This window comes from Callospermophilus lateralis, chromosome 9, assembly GCF_048772815.1.
Source record: "Callospermophilus lateralis isolate mCalLat2 chromosome 9, mCalLat2.hap1, whole genome shotgun sequence".
NCBI lineage: Eukaryota > Metazoa > Chordata > Mammalia > Rodentia > Sciuridae > Callospermophilus > Callospermophilus lateralis.
In genome coordinates, this window is record NC_135313.1 from 71,639,029 (window position 1) to 71,664,520 (window position 25,492).

The 25,492-nt window shown below is 42.4% G+C and overlaps 1 protein-coding gene across 4 annotated transcripts in view; it reads left to right on the forward strand.

The window, feature by feature from the left end:
• The window catches only part of Acvr1 (activin A receptor type 1), a 130,247-nt gene that overhangs the window by 68,096 nt on the left and 36,659 nt on the right, over positions 1-25,492 (forward strand). For all 4 annotated transcript variants that reach the window (XM_076865982.2, XM_076865981.2, XM_076865980.2 and 1 more), the window contains one exon: positions 3,622-3,695. In XM_076865982.2, the coding sequence (XP_076722097.1) occupies positions 3,629-3,695 (67 nt within the window). In that variant the 5' untranslated portion in view covers positions 3,622-3,628. The remainder of the gene's footprint in view (positions 1-3,621; positions 3,696-25,492) is intronic.

The window sequence follows — 25,492 nt, forward strand, 5'->3', positions numbered from 1 at the left end:
TGCATGAATGAATCAATGAAAGGAGGACTGGGAATTCAGAGATAAGACTGAGATGAAAAAAATAGATTAGTGGTCTCAAATGCTTTTGATGACTTATCAGTTTAATTTTTTTAATGTACAACAAAATATGTTGATTTGTGTTTTATATTATATGCAAAGTATGTATTATAAAATATACATATGGGTTTGGCTTTGGGTCCTTGGAGCAGTTACTTCCACTCATCCATTAGAAAACCCGTAGAATAGGATTAATATGAGTATTTTTTATAGTGTTTTAGGGAGTGATTAGATAAGATAATGCATATTGATCCTAAGCACAGTGCCGGGCTCATTAGGAAGTGTCACTAGTGTCATGGTGATAATGATGTAACACTGACAGATGACTAAGAGACATCAGAATTACTCTTAATTTCTTTCCTTTTTTTGGATACTGGGGATTTAACCCAGTGGCACTTTACCACGGAGCTACATCCCCAGCCCTTAGCTTTTCATCACTATAACAGAATACCTTAGATATTTAACTTAGAAAGAGGAAAGGTTTGTTGTGTCCATGGTAGAGGTTCTAGTCCATGATGAGTTAGACCTATTGCTTTAGGCATCTAGTTGAAGTATGGATAGCAATGGTGAGGATCTCATGGTGGAGCAAACTGCTCACCTCATGGTCAGGTTAAAAATAGGAAGAAGAGGGGCCGGGGATGTGGCTCAAGCAGTAGCGCGCTCGCCTGGCATGCGTGTGGCCCGGTCAGCACCACATACAAACAAAGATGTTGTGTCTGCCGAAAACTAAAAAAATAAATATTTAAAAAAAAAAATAGGAAGAAGAAGGAGTTAGGATCCCACAGTTCTCTTCAAGGACATGCTCCCAATGATCCAACAACCCTCTACTGGGCTTCATCTTTTAAAGATTCCTCTATCTCCCATAACACCACCCTGGGAACCAAGAGTTTTACATGTGGTCCCTTGGGGGACATTCAAGATCTAAATCATAGCAATATATTAAATAGAAATTTTATAAACTAAATATGATACTTCAAATATGTGCATTTTATTGTACTTTAATTTTACCTCCATAAAGCTATGAAAAAAAAGCCAAATATAAAATATTTAAGGTAATAGTGACGGCATCACATTATTACTGAAAAACCCGGCATTCAAGTAATATTTATTATATATGTCAGAGGATGTGAATTCAGTTTTCCATTTTTTTAAAAATTATAGATTTGGAGAGACTGCTTCATACCAGGTTAACCTGAATATTCTTACTTTTCTTCAGTAAAGTAGTTAAAGAAGAACAACTAGGAATAAATGATGTTGGGGCATCGTTTTCTTATTCTTCTGGTGCTTGCATCAGTAACATAATCAATCTCTAGTTTCTTTAATGATTTTAGGACACCTGCCCTTGGGGGAGAGCTCATTTCATTATAACCAGCCAGTATAAATTATGAATCCACTTAAATGGACCCTCAAATCTATAGTGCACAGCTGCACTCCATAAGCAGATCATGCCCACCCTTTCATCCTGTAACTCTGCTCTTCCTGAAAGCCACCTCTCATTTACTGTCACAGAGAAAGACTTCCAATAAAGACTTTAGTCGTTTACTACTTTTTAAAATTCACAGTTTTATGAAAAAGGGAGTTTAGTATTTTTATTCCATGGCTCAAGGAGTGTTTTGTATGGCCACTGGATGCATGCATCCAAGGCGGGTGGCTCTTGCTGGGGATTTCAACAGACACGACTGCAAGTTGTTCTGCACCAGTGCTGGGGAGCTGAAGTGAAATCTCTTAGGATGGAGAATTTTCTGTCCCCACAGCACAACACCTTAGGCCAGGTAATTTGGGAAGAAAAGAAATTTATAGTTCCAGAGGCAGGGCAATCTAAGAACACAGCTCCAGCATCTGCTCAGCTCTAGTGAGGGCCCCCCTTGGTGCATTATAACATGGCATTGAGACAGCTGGCTAGGGTCACTTTTCCTCTGCTTATAAAGACTACAAGTTTATCTAGTCTTAATCACCTCCCCCAAAGCCCCACCTCCAAATACTACTAATATATATCTTTGGGGATTAAGATTGCAATACAGGAACTTTTGTGGGGCAGATTCAAACTATACCACCTTTTGAACTAGATCATGAATGATATGAGGAGAGGAGTGGGTAAGAGAGAGTTGTGGGTGCAGCAGCTCGGGTTAGTTCAAGCAGAGAGCAACAAATAGCATATTGCTGTTCAAAGGCATAGAGAGTGTCAGAGGAGTCGGCCTGTGATTGTGAGAGGTCAAGATGAGGAATTTGTAGCTTCAAAAAAGACTTGCTACAGAAAAGATCTATGTGAATGCAAATTATTATAACAACTACAGCCGAAGAGGGCCACTCCAGTTTCATATGGTTTTAAAGATAAAAGAAAGGTGCATAAAAATCCCCAGTACCCCTCCTTGCTATTAGAGAAGTGACTGATTGAAATATAATTGTGGGAAAAGGAAAATATTAAATGAGAGGTAGAAAGATGGGATGGAGTGTGGTAAGGAAACAATCAGACAATCAACTGAAGGAGAATCACAAGGAATCTACTTCAAACGGGTTAACAGAATTTGCCCTTTGGTTTGAAGCTGCAAGAGTAAGGTAGCACATTAGCCTATTCATAAAGAAATTTATCAGTTTTCTTTGTTACTCTATCCAGAAAATTGTGTCTAGCCAAATTCCCATCAGGTTCCTGATATTTGCAGGACTTATTCAAGTGGAAAAATTCTTAACTCAGGAAATTGAGCTTCTGCCAATGTAGTTTTTAGGCCAACACCAACTTGAAATTTTTGTCAACTATCCTATTTTCTCAATGATAATTTCATATATTATAGATGTACATGATTTCATATTTCAGGAGTATTCCTGTCTTAATTGCATCTGTCCTTTGTGAAAATCTAAGGTGAACTAGAAATGCATTGCTTTGCTACAGATGAGGAGATTTCTGTTTGCTTGTTTGACTGTTTTCTTTGAAATGCAGATTCCACCACCTCTTCACCTTTTAAAGCAAAGTAAGGCACAAATATAGTAATTCAGCTTGAGTTATTCAGTCTCTTAATCTTTAAAAAAATATTTATATTTTAGCTGTAGTTGGACTCAATACTTTTGTTTTATTTATGTATTTTTATGTGGTGCTGAGGATCAAACCCAGGGCCTCGCATGTGCTAGGAGAGCTCTCTACTGCTGAGCCACAACCCCAGCCCTGGTCTTTTAACATCATGCTAGAGTAGTATATCCATTCTTCTTAGGGATTGTACTGTTATGTCAATGTAGTGTTCAGGTAGGGTAAGATCAAATTCAAACCTGAAATCTTTGGGAATGCCTCATCTTCAGCCTTTACACCACTACTCCCTGAGTTTCCTTCCTGAGTTTTTCATCTAAGAGGATGGGTTCCGAGAAAGTGAGGTGAATCTGATTAACTCCTTAGATGACTTTCTTAGATCAATGAAAAGGGCATCCAGTTGAATGTGCTAAAACATATGGGAACATACATTAGAGGGATTTGTAAGAGGGGCCTTCAGTGGCAGAGAAAGATGGTATGCTTAATTGAATTTGTCATCTTGCAGTTAAATTTTTGTTTGACTGACTTCTTTTCTCTTCCCTCCACAGTTGTACGATGATAGATGGAGTGATGATTCTTCCTGTGCTAATGATGATTGCTTTTCCTTCCCCAAGTGTGGAAGGTAAGGGACACGCAGCTATTTGGATTAGGATAAGTATATTGTGTATCATTTGGTTTGTTGTAAACTAGGCAGGTCTTAACCCTATTATCCTCAACACACCCTTTTTATAATAAATATTTGGTAAAGCCCCTTGACTGTTTTGAAGTGCAATTCTGATCCCTATTATATTGTAATTTAAAAGTATTTGATATAAAAATATAAAAACCTGGCATAATGCACCATCTAAAATAAATATTAAGAAGAAATAAAGAAATTTCTGTAATTAACAGTATAGCAATATATATAAACAGATTCCATACATTTAATCACAGTCAGCATGAGTATGCTTGAAGACATAAAGAGGTAGAGTAGCTTCCCAGGCCCATCCATGGTTCCATTTTTCACAGTTCTAGTTGCTCGTGGTCAACCATGGTGCAAACATATTAAATGAAAATTCCAGAAATAGATAATTCATAAGTTCTAAATAATTTTTATTATGTGTAATATGATTTTTCTGTTGTTATTGTTAATCTTTTAATGTGTTAAATTATAAATTAAACTTCATCATAGGGTATATATGAGGAGCAAACATGATATATTTAGGGTTTGGTACTCTCCATGATTTCAGGCATCCATTGAACATTTGAGAACAGGTATCCCCAGAACAAGGTGGGGGCTACTCTAGCACGTGCTATGTATGTAATGATCTTCTGTATCCTCAGAAGCAGGTTGGTACTGTTGTGTGGTATTAGTATCACAAGTAGCCCAACCTTCCATGATTGCATTTTTTGAATAAAAACCAAATTGAGAACTGCTGACCTTCTGCAGTAGTTTGAATCTGGAATCTGGAATGAGCCCCCATGTGTTAAAGGCCTAATTCCCAACTTGGCACTATTGGGAGGTGATAGAAACTTGAAGATTTGGGGCCTATGGGAAGTCTTCTGGTTTTTATTTGGGTTGTTCCCCCAAAAGGGGTTTATGGGACCCCACCCCTTCCACTTTTAATCTTTTGCACTTGGCCTTGAGATTAGTAGAGTTCTTCTGCCACATGCTCCAACCATGATATACTGTGCTACTGCTGGCTAAAATAATGGGACCAATCTGTCATGGACTGAAACTCCCCAAACTGTGAGCCCAAAGTGAACCTTTTCTCTTATTACGTTGATTATCTTGGGTACTTGTTATAGTAATGGAAAGCTGATAACATGCCCTCAGGTTATATGATATTTATATGTTTTTGGAGATTTACATATAGTGACAGTTTAATCTCCACTATTTGTAATAGGTACTAGGCTCAATTAATTTTACCAAGATTTTTCATGTAAATGAACGTGTACTGGGACAGTCAAAATTTGTGTGGGCATTGGCTGTCTTTGTCTATGGGGGCTGTGATAACAAAAATGTCATAAACAGGGTTGTACGTAAACAACAGGAATTTATATTTCAGTTCCAGAGGCTGAGAATTCCAAGTTCAAGATGCTAGCAGATCCAGTGTCTGGCAAGGGCCCATTTCTCCTTCAAACATAGCAGGCTAAACTTTAACTGTGTGGTACCACCAAGGCATTTCAAGGACTTTGGCATCTCTGGTCTCCTGCCAATTTTCAAAAAGTTGCTTAGAGGTAGTACTACTCCTTTTGAAAGAATAAAATGTATTCATAATTCTCTGCATTTGTATGTAATTTCTTTTAGCAAGTTGTAATATAACTTTGTATATACATAAAACATAAACATGCCTTATTGTGCATCAAGCTGTGCCCACTCTGTTTTAGAAGGTTCCTCCATAGAGAGTGGTGCTTACAGTGTGAATTCAGCCTCCTTATGATAGGTGGGACAGTAAGGCTAAGTGAGGGACATTAACCAGTTATAAGTTCTTTGGGATATAATGTTATATTTTATATAATTGATAAGTTTCTAGGGAAATAACTGGAAAGTTAGTGTAGCCCATACTGTGGGGACATCTGTGCTTAATCTTCTAGAATGGATTTTGTTATTTTTTAAGCTTATACTATTTGATCTATTTCTACTTCCTTTTCATATTCATTGACATACATTGTGCATCTTCAGTATCCAATATTATGGCCAGTAGTCAATGTGACACTTGAAGTGTAGCAATGGAATTGAGGTGTGCTGTAAGTGTAAGGAACAAACTTGATTTTTGAAGACAATGAAGATGTAAATTCCACTTGTTTCTTTTTTTACTATGTTGAGCAAATTTGGAATTACATAAGGTCACTAATATTTTGTTTCTCTTGGACAATGGAGCTATAGCCCACTTTAGATAATCAGTGTGTAGATGCGGCTCTAAGCAATATTGTTAAAGACTTTGTGTTGGGGGATCCAACATGGCGGCCGGCGAGGAAGCTGCACTTTCAATATCTCCACATTAACGGGATCAGAAACACCAATTAAAACAGCTACATTCTACCTACTGAGGATCTTCTAGCAAAATTCCGTTGAAAGGAGACCTGCCGAGAATAAGTAAGTTTATTAGACGTGACAGTTTGCCCCAAACAAGTGAAACTTGACTGGCAGCGCGGGCTCAGAGTCCAATCCCGCGGCCACCCGCCGCTTCTGCAAGCGGCAGGCGGCCCAGAGCAGCGCGGCAGAAGGGTCCCCGCCCAGCCAGCAGACAGCGCCCGCCATCCCGGCTACCCTGGCGGCCCTGCTTTCGCCCGGCGAACAGCCACCCCACCCGGCTGGTTCTTAGCCACGCCGCTGCAGACACCCGGCTTTACAAGCACCCCTGGCGGCCCTGCTCTGCGAGAAGGGTCCCCGCCCTGCCGGCAGACAGCTCCCGCCATTCCGCTCTTGTTCTGCAAACAGCTAGCCCGCCCGCTTGGTTCTTAGCCACGAGGCTGCAGCCGCCCGGCTTTACAAGCGCCCCCGGCGACCCTGCTCGGCGAGAAGGGTCCCCGCCCTGCCGGCAGACAGCTCCCGCCATTCCGCTCTTGTTCTGCAAGCAGCCACCCCGCCCGCTTGGTTCTTAGCCACGAGGCTGCAGCCGCCCGGCTTTACAAGCGCCCCCGGCGACCCTGCTCGGCGAGAAGGGTCCCCGCCCTGCCGGCAGACAGCTCCCGCCATTCCGCTCTTGTTCTGCAAGCAGCCACCCCGCCCGCTTGGTTCTTAGCCACGAGGCTGCAGCCGCCCGGCTTTACAAGCGCCCCCGGCGACCCTGCTCAGCGAGAAGGGTCCCCGCCCTGCCGGCAGACAGCTCCCGCCATTCCGCTCTTGTTCTGCAAACAGCTAGCCCGCCCGCTTGGTTCTTAGCCACGAGGCTGCAGCCGCCCGGCTTTACAAGCGCCCCCGGCGACCCTGCTCGGCGAGAAGGGTCCCCGCCCTGCCGGCAGACAGCTCCCGCCATTCCGCTCTTGTTCTGCAAGCAGCCACCCCGCCCGCTTGGTTCTTAGCCACGAGGCTGCAGCCGCCCGGCTTTACAAGCGCCCCCGGCGACCCTGCTCAGCGAGAAGGGTCCCCGCCCTGCCGGCAGACAGCTCCCGCCATTCCGCTCTTGTTCTGCAAACAGCTAGCCCGCCCGCTTGGTTCTTAGCCACGAGGCTGCAGCCGCCCGGCTTTACAAGCGCCCCCGGCGACCCTGCTCGGCGAGAAGGGTCCCCGCCCTGCCGGCAGACAGCTCCCGCCATTCCGCTCTTGTTCTGCAAGCAGCCACCCCGCCCGCTTGGTTCTTAGCCACGAGGCTGCAGCCGCCCGGCTTTACAAGCGCCCCCGGCGACCCTGCTCGGCGAGAAGGGTCCCCGCCCTGCCGGCAGACAGCTCCCGCCATTCCGCTCTTGTTCTGCAAACAGCTAGCCCGCCCGCTTGGTTCTTAGCCACGAGGCTGCAGCCGCCCGGCTTTACAAGCGCCCCCGGCGACCCTCCTCGGCGAGAAGGGTCCCCGCCCTGCTGGCAGACAGCTCCCGCCATTCCGCTCTTGTTCTGCAAACAGCCACCCCGCCCGCTTGGTTCTTAGCCACGAGGCTGCAGCCGCCCGGCTTTACAAGCGCCCCCGGCGACCCTGCTCGGCGAGAAGGGTCCCTGCCCGGCCAACAGACAGTTTCCGCCATCCCGGCTACCCTGCCGGTCCCGCTCTTGCCCTGCAAACAGCCACCCCGCCCGCCTGGGTCTTAGACACGCGGCGGCAGCCACCCGGCTTTACAAGCGCCCCCGGCGGCCCTGCTCTGCGAGAAGGGTCCCCGCCCTGCCGGCAGACAGCTCCCGCCATTCCGCTCTCGTTCTGCAAACAGCCACCCCGCCCGCTTGGTTCTTAGCCACGAGGCTGCAGCCGCCCGGCTTTACAAGCGCCCCCGGCAACCCTGCTTGGCGAGAAGGGTCCCTGCCCGGCCAACAGACAGTTTCCGCCATCCCGGCTACCCTGCCGGTCCCGCTCTTGCCCTGCAAACAGCCACCCCGCCCGCCTGGGTCTTAGACACGCGGCGGCAGCCGCCCGGCTTTACAAGCGCCCCCCAGCGGCCCTGCTCGTCGAGAAGGGTCCCTGCCCGGCCGGCAGACAGCTCCGACCATCCCGGCACTCCTGGCGGCCCGCCCGCTCTGCGAAGGGTTACCCCACCCGGCTCTTAGCCACGCGGGCGCCATCTGCCTGGCGCTGAGGGAGCCCCCGGCGGCCCAGCGCAGCCAGAAGGGTCCCCGCCTGGCCCGACAGAAGGCACGTGCCCTTCCGGCTCTGCTAACGGCCCTGCCCACCCAGGAAAGGGCTCCCCACCTTGAGAGGATGGGAAGGAAATCTAACCAAGCCTCTATGAATTAGCGAACTGGGATCTAAAACCAGAGATTATATCAGACCAGAGACAAGCCAGTTCCACCTCTCCCTTCGGTCACGCCTGCAAGGAGCCAGGGGCCCGCCATAGCAGAGAGGGGAAGTCACCAAAGATCGGCCAAAGAGATTCCTTCCCAGCGGACTCTAAATTAGCAGGAGTGGCGAGGGAGCCGGACGGAGCTGGCGGGAACCGCGGCAGCGGCACGGGAACCGGCGGGAGCTGAGGCGGCGCTGACGCAGGAGCCGGCGGGAGCCGCGCGGCGCGGGTCTCCCAGCTACAGCCCCCACCAGTGCTGACAACTGAGGTCTCTTGCACCAGATACGGGGGCGTGGCTACCAGAAGAACGAAACGCGATCAGTATGAAAAGACAAGGAAAGAAAGGACCACAAGCAATGCAGGTCAACTCAACTTTAGAAGAGGTAATATCTGCAGCAGATGGAATGTCAGATAAAGAATTCAGGATATACATGCTTCAGATGATCTGGAGTCTCAAGGAAGACATTAGACAGCAAAATCAGACAATGAAAGACCACTTCGACCACTTCGACAATAAATTACACAAACAAATCCAAGAAGCAAAAGATCAATTATACAGGGAGATAGAGGTTATAAAAAACAAACAAACAGAAATCCTGGAAATGCAGGAAACAATAAACCAACTTAAAAACTCAATTGAGAATACTACCAGCAGAGTAGAACACTTAGAAGATAGAACATCAGACAATGAAGACAAAGTATTTCAACTGGAGAAGAACATAGACAGCTCAGCAAAGCTGTTAAGAAACCATGAGCAGAACATTCAAGAAATATGGGATAACATAAAGAGACCCAACTTAAGGGTCATGGGGATACAGGAAGGTATTGAGGTCCAAACCAAAGGAATGACCAATCTATTCAACGAAATAATACGAGAAAACTTCCCAGACTTGAAGAATGAGACAGAATCCCAAATCCTAGAAGCCTACAGGACGCCGAATGTGCAAAATCATAAGAGAGCCACACCTAGACACATTATAATGAAGATGCCCAACATACAGAATAAGGAGAGAATTTTAAAAGCTACAAGAGAAAGGAAGCAGATTACATTTAGGGGTAAACCAATCAGGATAACAGCTGATCTTTCAACACAGACTCTGAAAGCTAGAAGATCCTGGAATAACATATTTCAAACGTTGAAAGAAAAGGGGTTCCAACCAAGAATTGTGTATCCCGCGAAATTAAGCTTCAGGATGGAAGATGAAATTAAAACCTTCCATGATAAACAAAAGTTAAAAGAATTTGCAGCTAGAAAACCAGCTCTTCAAAACATCCTCGGCAAAATATTACAGGAAGAGGAAATGGAAAATATCAATGAAAACCAACAGCGGGAGGTAGTACAGTAAAGGTGGGGGGGAATAATCAAAGAGGAAAACAAACCATGTTTAGTAACATAAATAAACAAATATGGCTGGAAGAACAAACCATATCTCAATAATAACTCTAAATGTTAATGGCTTAAACTCACCAATTAAGAGACACAGGCTAGCAGAATGGATCACTAAACAAGACCCAACAATATGCTGCCTTCAGGAGACACATCTGATAGGAAAAGACATACATAGACTGAAGGTGAAAGGTTGGGAAAAATCATATCACTCATATGGACTTCGCAAACAAGCAGGAGTGTCCATACTCATTTCAAATAAAATAGATTTCAAGCCAAAGTTAATCAAAAGGGATGAAGAGGGACACTACATACTTCTCAAGGGAACCATACACCAACAAGACATAACAATTATAAATATATATGCCCCAAACAATGGTGCAGCTATGTTCATCAAACAAACTCTTCTCAAGTTCAAGAGTCTAATAGACCACCATACAATAATCATGGGAGACTTCAACACACCTCTCTCACCACTGGACAGATCTTCCAAACAAAAGTTGAATAAGGAAACTATAGAGCTCAATAACACAATTAATAACCTAGACTTAATTGACATATATAGAATATACCACCCAACATCAAGCAGTTACACTTTTTTCTCAGCAGCACATGGATCCTTCTCAAAAATAGATCATATATTATGTCACAGGGCAACTATTAGACAATATAAAGGAGTAGAGATAATACCATGCATATTATCTGATCATAATGGAATGAAATTGAAAATCAACAATAAAAGAAGTAAGGAAAAATCATGCATCACTTGGAGAATGAACAATAGGTTACTGAATGATCAATGGGTTATAGAAGACATCAAGGAGGAAATTAAAAAATTCTTAGAGATAAATGAAAACACAGACACAACATATCGGAATCTATGGGACACATTGAAAGCAGTTCTAAGAGGAAAATTTATTGCTTGGAGTTCATTCCTTAAAAAAAGGAAAAACCAACAAATAAATGATCTAATACTTCAACTCAAAATCCTAGAAAAAGAAGAGCAAAAAAACAGCAAAAGAAGTAGAAGACAAGAAATAATTAAAATCAGAGCTGAAATTAATGAAATCGAAACGAAAGAAACAATTGAAAAAATTGACAAAACTAAAAGTTGGTTCTTTGAAAAAATAAATAAAATCGACAGACCCTTAGCCACGCTAACAAAGAGAAGAAGAGAGAGAACTCAAATTACCAGCATACGGGATGAAAAAGGCAATATCACAACAGACACTTCAGAAATACAGAAGATTATCAGAAATTATTTTGAATCCTTATACTCCAATAAAATAGAAGATAGTGAAGGCATCGATAAATTTCTTAAGTCATATGATTTGCCCAGATTGAGCCAAGAGGATATTGACAACCTAAACAGACCAATATCAATTGAGGAAATAGAAGATACCATCAAAAGACTACCAACTAAGAAAAGCCCAGGACCGGATGGGTATACAGCAGAGTTTTTCAAAACCTTTAAAGAGGAATTAACACCAATACTTTTCAAGCTATTTAAGGAAATAGAAAAAGAGGGAGAACTTCCAAATTCATTCTATGAGGCCAACATCACCCTGATTCCTAAACCAGACAAAGACACTTCAAAGAAAGAAAACTACAGACCAATATCTCTAATGAACCTAGATGCAAAAATCCTCAATAAACTTCTTGCGAACCGGATACAAAAACATATCAAAAAAATTGTGCACCATGATCAGGTAGGATTTATCCCTGGGATGCAAGGTTGGTTCAATATACGGAAATCAATAAATGTTATTCACCACATCAACAGGCTTAAAAATAAGAACCATATGGTCATCTCGATAGATGCGGAAAAAGCATTCGACAAAGTACAGCATCCCTTTATGTTCAAAACTCTAGAAAAACTAGGGATAACAGGAACATACCTCAACATTGTAAAAGCAATCTATGCTAAGCCTCAGGCTAGCATCATTCTGAATGGAGAAAAACTGAAGGCGTTCCCTCTAAAATCTGGAACAAGACAGGGATGCCCTCTCTCACCACTTCTGTTCAACATAGTTCTCGAATCACTGGCCAGAGCAATTAGACAGACGAAAGAAATTAAAGGCATAAAAATAGGAAAAGAAGAACTCAAATTATCACTATTTGCAGATGACATGATTCTATACCTAGCAGACCCAAAAGGGTCTACAAAGAAACTATTAGAGCTAATAAATGAATTCAGCAAAGTGGCAGGCTATAAGATCAACACGCATAAATCAAAGGCATTCCTGTATATCAGCAACAAATCCTCTGAAATGGAAATGAGGACAACCACCCCATTCACAATATCCTCAAAGAAAATAAAATACTTGGGAATCAACCTAACAAAAGAGGTGAAAGACTTATACAATGAAAACTACAGAACCCTAAAGAGAGAAATAGAAGAAGATCTTAGAAGATGGAAAAATATACCCTGTTCATGGATAGGTAGAAGTAACATCATCAAAATGGCGATATTACCAAAAGTTCTCTATAGGTTTAATGCAATGCCAATCAAAATCCCAACGGCATTTCTTGTAGAAATAGAGAAAGCAATCATGAAATTCATATGGAAAAATAAAAGACCCAGAATAGCAAAAACAATTCTAAGCAGGAAATGTGAATCAGGCGGCATAGCTATACCAGACTTCAAACTATACTACAGAGCAATAGTAACAAAAACAGCATGGTACTGGTACCAAAACAGGCAGGTGGACCAATGGTACAGAATAGAGGACACAGAAACCAATCCACAAAACTACAACTATCTTATATTTGATAAAGGGGCTAAAAGCATGAAATGGAAGAAGGATAGCATCTTCAACAAATGGTGTTGGGAAAACTGGAAATCCATATGCAACAAAATGAAACTGAATCCCTTTCTCTCGCCATGCACAAAAGTTAACTCAAAGTGGATCAAGGAACTTGATATCAAATCAGAGACATGGCGTCTGATAGAAGAAAAAGTTGGCTATGATCTACATACTGTGGGGTCGGGCTCCAAATTCCTCAATAGGACACCCATAGCACAACAGTTAATAACTAGAATCAACAAATGGGACTTACTAAAACTAAAAAGTTTTTTCTCAGCAAAAGAAACAATAAGAGAGGTGAATAGGGAGCCTACGTCCTGGGAACAAATCTTTACTCCTCACACTTCAGACAGAGCCCTAATATCCAGAATATACAAAGAACTAAAAAAATTAGACAATGAGATAACGAATAACCCAATCAACAAATGGGCCAAGGACCTGAACAGAAATTTCTCAGAGGAGGACATACAATCAATCAACAAGTATATGAAAAAATGCTCACCATCTCTAGCAGTCAGAGAAATGCAAATCAAAACCACCCTAAGATACCATCTCACTCCAGTAAGATTGGCAGCCATTAGGAAGTCAAACAGCAACAAGTGCTGGCGAGGATGTGGAGAAAAGGGTACTCTTGTACATTGCTGGTGGGACTGCAAATTGGTGCGGCCAATTTGGAAAGCAGTATGGAGATTTCTTGGAAAGCTCGGAATGGAACCACCATTTGATCCAGCTATTCCACTACTCGGTCTATTCCCTAAAGACCTAAAAAGAGCACACTATAGGGACACTGCTACATCCATGTTCATAGCAGCACAATTCACAATAGCAAGACTGTGGAACCAACCTAGATGCCCTTCAATAGACGAATGGATAAAAAAAATGTGGCATTTATACACAATGGAGTATTACTCTGCATTAAGAAATGACAAAATCATAGAATTTGGAGGGAAATGGATGGCATTAGAGCAGATTATGCTAAGTGAAGCTAGCCAATCCCTTAAAAACAAATGCCAAATGTCTTCTTTGATATAAGGAGAGTTACTAAGAACAGAGTAGGGAAGAAGAGCATGAGAAGAAGATTAACATTAAACAGGGATGAGAGGTGGGAGGGAAAGGGAGAGAGAAGGGAAATTGCATGTAAATGGAAGGAGACCCTCAGGGGTATACAAAATTACATACAAGAGGAAGTGAGGGGAAAGGAGGGAAAATATAAGGGGGAGAAATGAAGTACAGTAGAGGGGGTAGAGAGAGAAGAGGGGAGGGGAGGGGGGAGGGGGGATAGCGGAGGATGGGAAAGGCAGCAGAATACAACAGACTCCAGAATGGCAATATGTAAATCAATGTGCAACTGATGTGATTCTGCAATTTGTATATGGGGTAAAAATGGGAGTTCATATCCCACTTGAATCAAAGTGTGAATTATGATATATCAAAAACTATGTAATGTTTTGAACAACCTACAATAAAAATTAATTAAAAAAAAAAAAAAAAAAAAAAAAAAGACTTTGTGTTAATATGATACTTGTGTCAATTAGTGCCAAGGATGTTTGAAGAAAGTTTTCCACTGTGGCAGTGTGGAAGGGATTAGTAGGAGGAAAAGGGCTTCTATGAAAGCTGACAAGATTTGTTGAGTTAGCAGGGGTTTTCATCTGGGACGATTGTGCCCCAGGAAATACTTGGCAATTTCTAAACACATTTATTTCAAATGAGTTTCTAGGATTCCCTGTCTTCTTTTAAATTACTTAACAATTTGATTTTTATTGTTATTTTTTAATCTAAAGAATCTCAGGACTAAATTCTCTCCAAATGTCTTATATCTTTCCCTAGGTGCCTTATCAGTTCTTTGTGGTATTAAGTAGTACCTTTGGGTTTACACTGGCATCATGGACTTAAGTGTGATGTAGATAAGATAGAAAGAAAAAGGAGCAGAAGAGAAATTGAGGTGGAAATGTAGTATAAAGAGAGAACGGGGTTGGAGAAAGAGCAGGAAAAAGAGAGGAGCAAATGGAATTTATGGAAATGTCAATAACATCTCTATTGGTTGTTTTTTCCTGATCCCAGCTCTTAAGCTGTCCAGAGAGTCCAGCAAATGATATTTTCATGCCACAGTAAAAACACATAATGAAACTAGTTTATCTGGGCTGATACAGAAATGAACAGCCACTAAGGTTTTGCTATTTTATCCACCACCACCACCAGAATGTTTAGAAATATGAACCAGAGTGTGGGAAAGAGTGTCTTATCCTTTAGCTGAAATACTTACTATCTTTTTTTAAAAAAAGAACATCCAATGAGTGCTGTGACCTAGAGTGCTCCAGTCATAATGGCCATTGCCTTGTGCTCTCCTCTCTCCCTGGCTCAGCTCCATGTTGACTGTCAATAGCATATTCTATGAAAGGCACTCTTGTTTTTATGTATGTACCAGTGCCTTTTTTTTTTTTAAACACAGAAAAACTCTATTTGTAACATACTCTAATGTACTCAACATTAGTTGTAAAGCAAATGTTAAGTATAAAATACTTAGCCAAAAGAGGTAAATTCCAGGGCAGACAAGGAAAACATTTGTAATAGTACTATAGCTTATCTGGTGCTGAGCTTTATAGATTACCAAGTTTAAAAGAAAACAGGACCCATATTTAATGTTTACAGAGAAGAGCAACCAGCTTATTAATTGTGTATCAGTGATATTATTGATGCTAGATGACGTTATTGGAACCTAAATAAAAGTCATAGAGGGGTTTTTTTTGTTGTTGTTGTTGTTGTTTTGGTACTGGGGATTGAACTCAGCAGTGCTTTACACAAATCTTTTTATTTTTTATTTTTATTTTGAGATAGGGTCTTGCCAAGTTGCCAAAGGCCTTACTGAATTACTGAGGCTGGCCTCAAACTTGTGATCCTCTTGCCTCAGCCTCCTAAGTCTCTGGGATTATAGGTGTACACCACTGTGCCTGGCGATATTTTGTTCTGATGTATTTTTTAATCCATTAAAAAACAAACAAGGGTCAGACATGGTGTCATGAGGCTGTAATCTCAGCTACTGAGGAGGTTAAAGTAGGAAGATGGCTTGAGTTCAGGAATTCAAAGGCAACCAGGGCAACATAGCAAGACCCTCACCTCCAAAACAACCAAAGAAGGATGGGGAAAGGTTGGTCAGTGTATACTGAGTTATAGTTAGACAGTTCTGGGGTTCTGTTGCACAGTAGGATGGCAAGTAATAACAATAATGTGTATGTCAAAGAAAGCAAGGAGGAAGAATTTTGGATGTTTTCACCACAAATAAATGATAAGTGTTTGAAGATATAGGTGTGCTTACCATGATTGGAGCATTATGCATTGTATAAAAGCATCAAAACATCACTTGTCACCCATAAATATGTACAAATTTATGTGCCCTCTTCCAAAAAAAAACCAAACCAACTCTTCCTCCTTTGTCTCCCCAGTTTCTTTTTTTCATTGCTGAGGACCAAGTGTTTTTTAAACAGTGATTAAAAATGGTGATAACACTTCAAATGGTAGTTCTAAAGTCACGGACCTACTATTGGATAGAGTTTGTGTGTATTTCAGAAACTTTTTCAAGTTCTGTGGAACTCTAAATGCTCTGGGCAAAAAGGGACTCTTTTTCTTTTTTTAAATTGTTGTTGTTTTTGTTTGTTTCCAAATACAGAAAATTGGAAAATACTGTGTACTGTAACGATCCCTTTGATGATTGCCCATAATATTTATTGACTGCTTAATACATGTGAATTATTGGGCTAACCGCCTTATGTTAGTATATCCCATATTAATTAGTACTTATTTTTTCCTAAAAAATTCTCTCATTCGATGATATGGTAAAGAAAAAAAAGTTATTCTGAACAAAAGAGATAAATTATAGTAACAAGAAATGAGAGCAACACATTTAACACTGAGATACTTCTTTTACATTCAATCACCCCTTCAAGAATTTCCTGAATCCTCAATAATGAGAAATTCAAAGAAAGGCTTATTCTATTCTTCCCCCCAGTGGCAAAGAGGGGCACCTTTGTGGGCCCTAACAAAAAGTCCATTGAAGTTATCCCCTTCCTTCCTTCATTGGGTAATTGGGCTGGAAAGTCTGAGTGGCAATGGCTTTGAAAATACTAAAATCCAGTTAACTCAGAAAATAATTTAGGACCTAACAGTCTTCTCTAAGACAGGCCAAAATCTCTTGCAACAAAACTCTGCATAAGTCTAACCTCCCTTGCTATAATAAAATCTAACTATGACTTATAAATCTTACAAAATGTTGGTTGTCTTGGCTTTAAAATATTTCCAAAGAAGCAATACTCCATTTGAAGTACTGGTGTCACCGTCTTCACCTGCATGCATTCAGGGACAAAAGGAAAGCCAAACCCAGAGGTTCTGTCTTCTCCCTGGTGGCATAATAATAGTATTAGAACATGATCAGTCTTATTAGTGGGAAGGAAGGGAAGAATATACAGGTAATTAGGACTCAAGTGCTCTTCTCTGTGAAAGCAAATAAAACTCTTCCTGCAGCTAGAGTTGTGTAGATAATGAACATGAAAAATGATTACTGGTAGGAGAGATGAGAAGTAAAGAACACAAACCCAGCTGAAGGGGCCTTGTCATTTGCTATTACAAACTCTCTTCTCCTCTCAAACAGACAGGATTGAGCTGGATTCTAGCATGCACCGGACATAAATGAATGTAGATGTAGCTAACTCAGTTCACACACACACACAAAGTGAGAATTTGAAGAGGATTAATAATGACAGAAGCTCTTAGGGTTGGGGATATAGCAGTGTAGCACAGTAGTAGAACACTTGACCAGCACGAGCAATGCCCTGGGTTCAATCTTCAGCACCACAAAACCAACAACAACAAAAAAATAATGATAGAAGCTTTTGAACACCACTCTTTAATATACATTATGTTTTTTGTTGGCTGTGTAACCTCAAGCAAGAGCTTTAACCAATCCAAACACATTAAAAAAAAAAAAAAAGAAAGAAAGAAAAGAAAAACAAAACCCCCTGTCTTGTTAGGGTAATTGTGAGGATTATGGGAGAGATGAGATGTGCTGGGCTATTTGCCATTACAAAAACTTAAATTGTAAATGTTGGATGGAGCTGCACGTTTTTAAGATTTTTTAAATCATTATCATCATATTTTCTTATGTAATAAAGTGATTATATATGAGTTGGTGCAAGGAGAGCTGAAACAATAGCTTTCTGTTAGCCTCTCCTTCCTGGGAAATGTTTGTTTCTACTGTGGGTAGATTATCTATCTATCTATCTATCTATCTGTCTGTCTGTCTGTCTGTCTATCTATCTATCTATCTATCTTCGACAGTGTAAGAGGGGAGTGGGTAACACTCATTAAAAATTCAAATCAAACAAAATCAGGCATTGACCAGCTGGGGAAACAAGTTCAACATACAAGCTTATGAAACGCGTTTCTCGTAATTAAGTGTGGAGAGCCATGGGTCCTTTAGACAGGTCTCAAGAGTAAGAGATGCCATTTCTTCTACAGAAAAACTAGTAAAATAGGAAGCGTGTGTAGGATTGTAACTTTCACCTTTAGGGGAAAAAATAGGAAAAATAAAATACATTTAAAAATTAATTTACAACCCTCAGAAGGCTGCTAGCCCCTCTGTAACTTCCCTCTGAAGCTCAAGATGAACTCAAGCAAACTTCCCTAGATAATGATTATTTATAATAGTCATAATTACTCAGAACTCATGTCATTCCAAGATAGTGTAAGACACAGGGTGGGTTGGCTTCCCAACTTCTGACTGTGACTCATAGCTAGAAACATTTTAGACTAGGACCCAGTGTGCATACGGGACCCACACACATCTGAAAGGATGGATTCATGAAATAGTCATTACTCTTAACCTTGTTCAGTGTGCTCCTGGTTCTTCTCTTTCCTTAACACTATTCAGTTTCATCTCCAAAAGATGGAAAGAAACCTAGTCACGAGCCACTACATTGATTTCTCTACCCACGAATGGGTCAAAACCCAGTTGTTTTTTTTTTTTAAAAGACAACCTCAGTCTGCTCCAAAGAGTCCACTTTCCAGAAGTTCCTGCTGCCCTAAGGGGAAGGTTGTGACCACTGATCTTAGGTCTTCTGGTAGGTTTGCCAACAACCCTGGCCTAGAACCTTTTATTTTTTCACAACTTCATGTAGCCCGACCATCCTGTCTCTCCAAGCCAGTGATTTGAGAGGAAGAGGGAAGTTTACATCTGCACCTTCCCAGCCTTGGTCATAACACTGTAACAGCTGCTGCCTGCCCGATTCTTATCAGCTGAATCTGAGCCCTGAGAGAGGGTGTTTCCTAGAGCCAGGGTTAATGCTGAGCCTAATTCTTTGTTATGGGTTAGAGCAGAACATGAACTTTCCAAGGAGATATGTATTTTGGGGATGTGGGAAGGAGGAGAAGGAATAAAAGGAAGAATGGGAACTTCTTGGCAGGGACGTGATGGTGAGATGCACTTTAAAAAATGATAGCCCTGCCTGTAGATTTTATTCAAATGAAGTACCATTGTCAAAACTGGCTGGCACTGGCAATGTCTGTGTAAGCAAGAAGGGGTTCTTGCTATTAATGAGTCACAGTCCAGTTGTTTGAAGCCTGGCTTACCACATGGTACTAATACTTTCCTTACAAGGAATACCTTTGACTCCTGTGGGGCTGGGACTGGGGCTGGTGATCCAGGGAGGCAAGAGTTTTATAGGATGAACTGGCTTTAGACCAGCAGAGGAGGGACTAAGAAGGACATTTCAGGCAGGGGAAGGGTGGAAGCAGAGACCATGGGGGACACCAAGTCATGAGACAGGATTAATTAGGGCTGAGTTGAGACCTGCAAGTAAGGCTGAGCCCTGTGCCTGAGGTGTTGTGTCTTGTATTCTGAAGGCAGTGGAGAGCTAGTGAAAGATTAAGTAGAGGCAATTTGTGTGCTTTGAAAGAGTGGTGTGATGGAAGTGGATCCTAGGTCATGTCAAGAATAGAAGGAAAGGGAGTGAGAAAAACTAGTTCTCCTGCAGTTTGGGGGCAGGCTGACCACATGCTTCATTTTCAAAGTCCTCCCAACTATAGCAACTAAATGGTGGCAAACAAAAACAAACTGTAGTTCAAAAAGTAGAACTTTATTACAGGTAGGTCACAAATAACGACGACAGCTGCAAAACAAGGATTACCTAATAATAATCCACTGCTAACTTTATTATGAAAACAGAAGCCTGAGCTGCTGACTTTTCTAGCAACTTTTGCAAGATACTTCAATCCTTCTAGCTGGCCTTTTGTTCCTGTGTTGCCATGGAGTGTCAATAAGCCCCGCTCAGAATAACCCAGGCAGTGAGCCGAGAGGTACAGCCTGCTTGCCAGCGTATTGGCTGGGCAGGTTACACTGTTTGCCTGTCTCCAGTCTTGGGAGGAGCGCTGGGCTGCTGGTTGCCCTAGCAGCTGTGAAAGGTGTATGTCTCTTGGCTGCCCAGAGTTTGAACCGCTACCAAAACTCGGCTGCCTCCTGAGCATGTGTGGCTCCCGATTGAGCTGATAGCAACTGAAAATAGCCCACTGAGCACCTGTCCCTGGTACAGCAGCCCCTGGATGACTGCCTTGAAGGACAGTGTGGACACACTTGGTAGACAGCAGGTGAGGTGCTGAGCAGATTGTAATGATTCTTAGGAAGATCTGGGGATTTTGTCCCTGCTTAAATGGGAGCAAAAATAAAAACAAACAAACAAACAAAACCCCAAATAAAAAGCAGGCTTTTGAGCAGGTCCATTTGACACTTGTGTGGTTAGTGGGTGGCCACAATGGCTGTGTTTGTACAGTGTGTCCTAAGACTCCATATAGTTCCCTTGTTCAACAAAACAGTGGTCCAATATACTGAGAGGTGTAAGTTTCCTCTTGGAAGGGGATGTTTTCCTAAAAAACTCCTGGATGGCAGCCAGCCATGGTTTGTGTTGCGTCTGCTTCAGAAAGGGGAGGCATTGAATTAAACTATTTAGTTTCATTTTATACCTGGTCTTTAATCTCCAGGGTTCAGTAGATAGTTTCTACAGGGTGTCTCTTTGCAAGGTTATTTCTCAGTAGGCCAAATGTGGGGGTGCATGGAGAATTAATAGAACCATAGCATGTTAGGAGCTGCCTGCTGCCCTTTGGGACTCCTTCCATTTCCTTCTGGACTTTCTTCTCCTCACTGGGCTTGCCATTGTTGGACAGGCTTGGCATGACAGTGTGGATGGAAGCAGGCTCTGGAAGGAAATACTTCTGAGATGACTGGTGGTATTAAAGCTACTATTTAAAAGTGACCCTTCGTAGATACTTGGGTTATCTTTAGGCTGGGAGTGATCTCAGCTACAGAAGCCAAAGGGAATCTGCGGAAAGTCTTGCCTGTTGCTCTGGCCTGGGTTTGTTTAGGTATTCTTGCTTCCCAGCCAGTGGCCTCGTGACACATCTCAGATTTAGCTGGCTTTCTTGTGCCAGGGTCCAATATGACTGTGGAAGCTGAAAATGGCTTGCCATGCCGCAGAAATTGAGACACAGGGATGGTGTGTTTGGAAAGCCAGTTCTAATTCCCAGCCCTCTGAAGAAATGCATTCTGCTTCTGCCCTGAGTGTAGGCACCTGGAGCTTTTCTTTGGACTTGAATAAAGAGGAATAAGCTCAAAATGCCCCAAACTCAAACTTCTCATAGAGGCTGTAGGATCTTTATTCTCTCAATAATCAGCCAGTCTTCTTAAATGTGTTGAGTTTGGAGTTAATGAGTTCTTTTGGACCATATTAATTAGTCTGATAGGGGTAAGAAGATATGTGAAGCAAAGATCAGGTGATGAGGGCTGGCATTACAGTCTTGCAGTCATGGGAGTGAGGACATGGGATTCCCTGCTTCATTAGCCCCTCATGGAGTTCTGGACGAGACAGGGCCATGAGAAGTAGATTGGGGAGTCCGGGATAGAGAAGTAGCAGAAGCTTGGACTGTGCCCCAATTTTTCACTCTCTTTATTTTTTTACTCCCTGTGGTTTCATCTAGCATGGAATGGGCGTAGTCTAGAAATCACCACGTCCCTTCCATTCTCTTTCTCTGGTGTAGGATAGAGTACAGAGCTAGGGAAGAGGGGGGTTTCACTAATTAGGGGCATTTTTACCTTTGGATTTGGGTGCCACAATGCCTAAGGCTGCATTCCAAGACTGTTGTTAAACAAACTGGAACTCTGCCCAGCATTTGAAGGGTTTATCTGTGTGGTTTGAAAGCTTCCGGAAAGGGTGGAGGTGTGGTAAAGGCTTGTGATGGTAACTAGATCCAAGGTTGGCAAACTTGTGAAGGTCGGTCCCTGAACCCCAGAGGAAAGGGTGGAGTAGGGTAGGAGAGGAGAAACAGAGGTGTGGAGCTGGGCTCTAAAGGCCCTGGTGGTTCCCTCTCTGCTGTTCTGCTCTTTATTTAAGGTTTCCTGTTAAACCAAATTTCAATTCAGAGCCCAGGTAGGAAGCTCTGAGTGGTAGGCCATGTACTCCCTGGCTAGCCCAAGGAGACAAGGGAAAACACCAAAAATGAGTTAGCCAAGAGCAATTCCCCTTCCTGTACTGTGAGCAGAGCTTCCAGCCTGAGATGGTGAATAGATGGAAACCTAGAGAAGGAATGACTTTTCTGAACTGTTTATAACTCACTAGAATGAATTGCTTTCGCCTTCCTTCTGGCTCTGTTATTCTCCCTAGAACTGGAGCTTTCTTCAGACATGGGCATTGCTTGTTATATGTGGGGAGGAGAGAGTATTTTCTGGCCTATGAAAATATTCCACAGTAGGCAGTTCCCCTCAGTCGTTGTAATCATTTGTTTCTGTGAAGCCTCATTTGGAGAAGTTTAAAGACAAAACACAGAGGGCATTACTTTCCTCTTATGTTAAGGAGTTGCGTCATAGGCATTGCTGTGGTAAAGCCAAGTCTGTACAGCATTCAGAGAATCATAAAAATAAAAACATGGAAAAGACAGGCCAATATTGTCTTAGGTCATTACCCCACAGTGTTGTTTAATTTGTTAGTCACTTGAACACGGGCTAAATTTTTGGCTTTGAAATAGAAGGTGTGGCTGCTGTAATAGGCTTAATTTACAGGGATTATTTCAGAGACAAGGAGTCAGCCCAGACACAAAATAAACAGATGGCACTTTTTTAAAAATTTTTTCTTCTTTCTCAGCTTCAGCAGTTCAAATGCAGGATGACTTAGGAATCCTTATCACCTTCAGCAAAGAAAGAGGAGAACATGATGTAATTCGCTCTTTCCCACTCCCTGCTGAACTTGCCATTATTGCACTGATAGGGAAAAAAAAAATGGCAGCAAAGATCAGGGGCAGCTTTTCCTCTGCTGAGCAGCCAAGTGCTGCAGACATCTCTGTAAACTGACTGGCGTTGAAGGCACTTTTTGTATGTGGATGATCTTGATCACCATAGCACTATGGTAGCCCAAAGTCCCCAAGCAGCCAGCCCAAAGAGGACAGCCACAGAAGCCCAGCTGTTCTAGAATGTATTAGAGTTCCTTATTTTAGGAACTCTTGTATCTTAGTTTTTTCTTCTGACAAACAAACAAGCTAACGAAAAACCTACTGTACCACAAAAAGTACTAATTTGCCACACATGGGAGCCCGAGTAGTGAACAGATGTGATGGTACGGCGGGCTTCTCTAGGGAAGAAATGGTTTGCACAGACATGCTGGCCTGGTGACTAAGCCTTGCCTTAAGTTCTGTGCTGACATTTGAAGACTTTATGGGCTCAAGTCGGCTCTGAAAATTAGCATCAGGTCTCTTCTCACCTCTGAAACCTTTCTGGGAGGAGAAAATTCATGCTGTAGCAAATATGCCTCAGGCTTGTACTTCTGTCAGGCACGAAGGCCATGGCTGGGTATGGAATGGTGACCCAGGCAGATGCAGTACCCACCTTCACAGTGCTTGCAATCTAGAGGAAAGGGCTGGGCATTCAATAGCCATAAGGACACAAACCTGAGTTTCCACAAACCTGAGTTCCTGAAGGGGGTTTCTTCTTTACCTTTGGGTGCGTGAACAAAGTCTGCTCAAGGAAATATCATGCAAGGTAGGATGTGCATGGTTGATAGGCACTGACTAGGTGAATGCAGCATTAGGGGTAGAGACAAGCTTTCAGGGTGGAGGGAATTCTATACCCATAGGGCCTTGGATCCTGAAGCACGAAGAAGTCTTCTGAGAGCTGCCACGCAGAGGATGCTAAACAGTAGGCAAGGATTAGACTGTTGCCTGTCCTTAAGAGTGGTAGAAGGCGGCAAGAATCAGGCTTATGCAGGTGAATGAATGGGGCTGCCATTCACTGCGTTAGGGAATACTGGGGAGGAGAATGTTTGGAGTGGAGGCATCATGAGTTCAAAATCGTAGACATTTTTGTTATTCTAGTTTTTAGCTGTCTGTTGAATGCCTCTATTCTTTTATAATCCTAGAGTACATTTTCTTCTTGGCTTTACAACTTTTTAAAGTATCAGTTTCTTTGATTAAAAAGGAAAAAGAAAGTGAGTTCCCTAAATGAGTGTTTATAATGAGAAAGCATCTGGGCACTTGGGGTATTTAATCCCTGAGCATATAGCCTGCCTTCTTGTCAGAGGATCAAATGCCCTTCACTAGGCATTCCGGATGGACCTTTGTGCTCCTGTCTTAGGAGCAGGCTTGCTGGCAATGAAACCTGGCATTGCAAAATCCTTCCTTAAGCCTTTGTTTAATGCCAGAGATCTCAAATGCTTGCAGATTCTGGAGAAGTGCCAAACTGTGTTCCGGATTAGAAAATGATGGAAGGAGTCCCATAATCTATAAACCTAATATAAACTGCCATTCCAAGTGAATGAATTGTTTAGACTATTGGAAGAAGGCCAGGAATATTTGGAGCTCCTCTTTTAGCCAATGTAAGTTCTGTGCTATTGGACTTTTATAATTACAGTCTAATTACTGCATTATTGTATGTGCTACTTTGAGGTAAGACTGTAAAAAATTCAGCTTGTTTCTTTTGCTGACCCAAGGATGGATCATAGCTACAGGCTGGTTTGCTTGTAGCATTTGCTCATTTGTCTTGTATGAAAGATCTTAGTGGGAAATGTGGACTTTTATGCACCATTTAGAATGATAATCAGTTTAAATGCCTTAAAGCATTATAGAGTGCATGACTGGGCAGGTGGGAATAGATAAGTCCATAGTATTGTGCTTAGATTGCTGAAGTCTCAAATATAAATATGAATGCTTTTACTGTGACATACAAGATTATCCCAGACTACGAACCGTCTTTGAAAGTCCGTGATGCTCTTTGCTCTGCCTCTTCCTCTGCCAGTCTAGGATTAGTCTTAGGGTAGGTGTGTCCAGATGGCAAGCTGAGTATTGCCCAGAACAAGAAAAATCTTTTTAAGGATTTGGCCGTGGTAAACTCCTGGGATTCCCAGCCTGCATCTCTGGTTTGCAGAGCCAGTCCCCATCCTCCCCCACTCCTTGGCCTCCCTCTCTATAGGAGGCAGCCTCCATTTGTGGTCAGAACTCGCCGCCTTTCCCAGCCAGCCCAGGCTGTGAGTGTTTTCACACGGCCCTGGTTCCTGTGATACAAAGGGCATATGGAGCCAGCCATAACACTGAGTAATGCTGGGAGGTGCCTTCTAGAACAAACAATGTGGGTGAGCTCTGCAGAGAGGGAATACCTCTGGCTTGACATTTAAACTACTGAATTATTTAAATGAATGTCAATTAGGTAGAGTAGACTTGGTGCCTTCTGCCAGGGCACTTCCTGGTTGTTTGCACAGGCAAGTGTAAAGTACTTCATATCAGATATGGTGCTTCCTG